Source organism: Myotis davidii, unplaced genomic scaffold (genome assembly GCF_000327345.1).
Source record: "Myotis davidii unplaced genomic scaffold, ASM32734v1 scaffold164, whole genome shotgun sequence".
In the NCBI taxonomy this organism is placed as follows: domain Eukaryota; kingdom Metazoa; phylum Chordata; class Mammalia; order Chiroptera; family Vespertilionidae; genus Myotis; species Myotis davidii.
In genome coordinates, this window is record NW_006296417.1 from 524,734 (window position 1) to 525,279 (window position 546).

The 546-nt window shown below is 57.3% G+C and overlaps 1 protein-coding gene across 1 annotated transcript in view; it reads right to left on the reverse strand.

Annotated features, from left to right (window-relative positions):
- Positions 1-546, reverse strand: part of FAN1 (FANCD2/FANCI-associated nuclease 1) — a 34,390-nt gene that overhangs the window by 2,423 nt on the left and 31,421 nt on the right. Inside the window, exon 12 of the mRNA XM_015569101.1 lies at positions 349-452. Within this exon, the coding sequence (XP_015424587.1) occupies positions 349-452 (104 nt within the window). The remainder of the gene's footprint in view (positions 1-348; positions 453-546) is intronic.

The following is a 546-nucleotide window of genomic DNA, read 5'->3' on the forward strand; positions in this document are numbered from 1 at the left end:
TGGTGAGAACGCACGCGTCAGGCCCGTCAACGCCTGGACACGGGCCCACCTGGCTACATTGGCGCCTTCTTTTTCCCAAGAGGCATGTAAACGACATGGAACTCAGTGGGCACAGGCGACACAGCACCTGGGGCACCCCTGGACCCTGACGGGCTCAGAAAAGGTCGAGGCTGCAGATGCACTAACGTTTCTTTTGAGGGTAAATAGGCTTCAAGTTTCAAACTTTAGTCTGGAGTGAGCACCGTGACAAGAGACCGTACGGGCAGGTTTCTGATGGGCGTGAATCACGGACGTGTAGACGCGTCTGCTCCCCCAGAGAGCACGCCCGGGGCCGGAGCGGCTGGTTACCTGGTAAGCGTTTCTGAAGACGTCTGCGATCCCGTCCATGAAGATGATGTCCCACAGGAGGAGGCCGAAGAGTGTGATGAAGGTGGAGCCCTCCCCGTGGATCCCTAAGGAAAGCCACACACAAGACACACCCGTGTTCTCGGCTGAAAAACCATCGCCATAACCTGCCTCCGCGATTCGAAGGGACCACAGAACTAT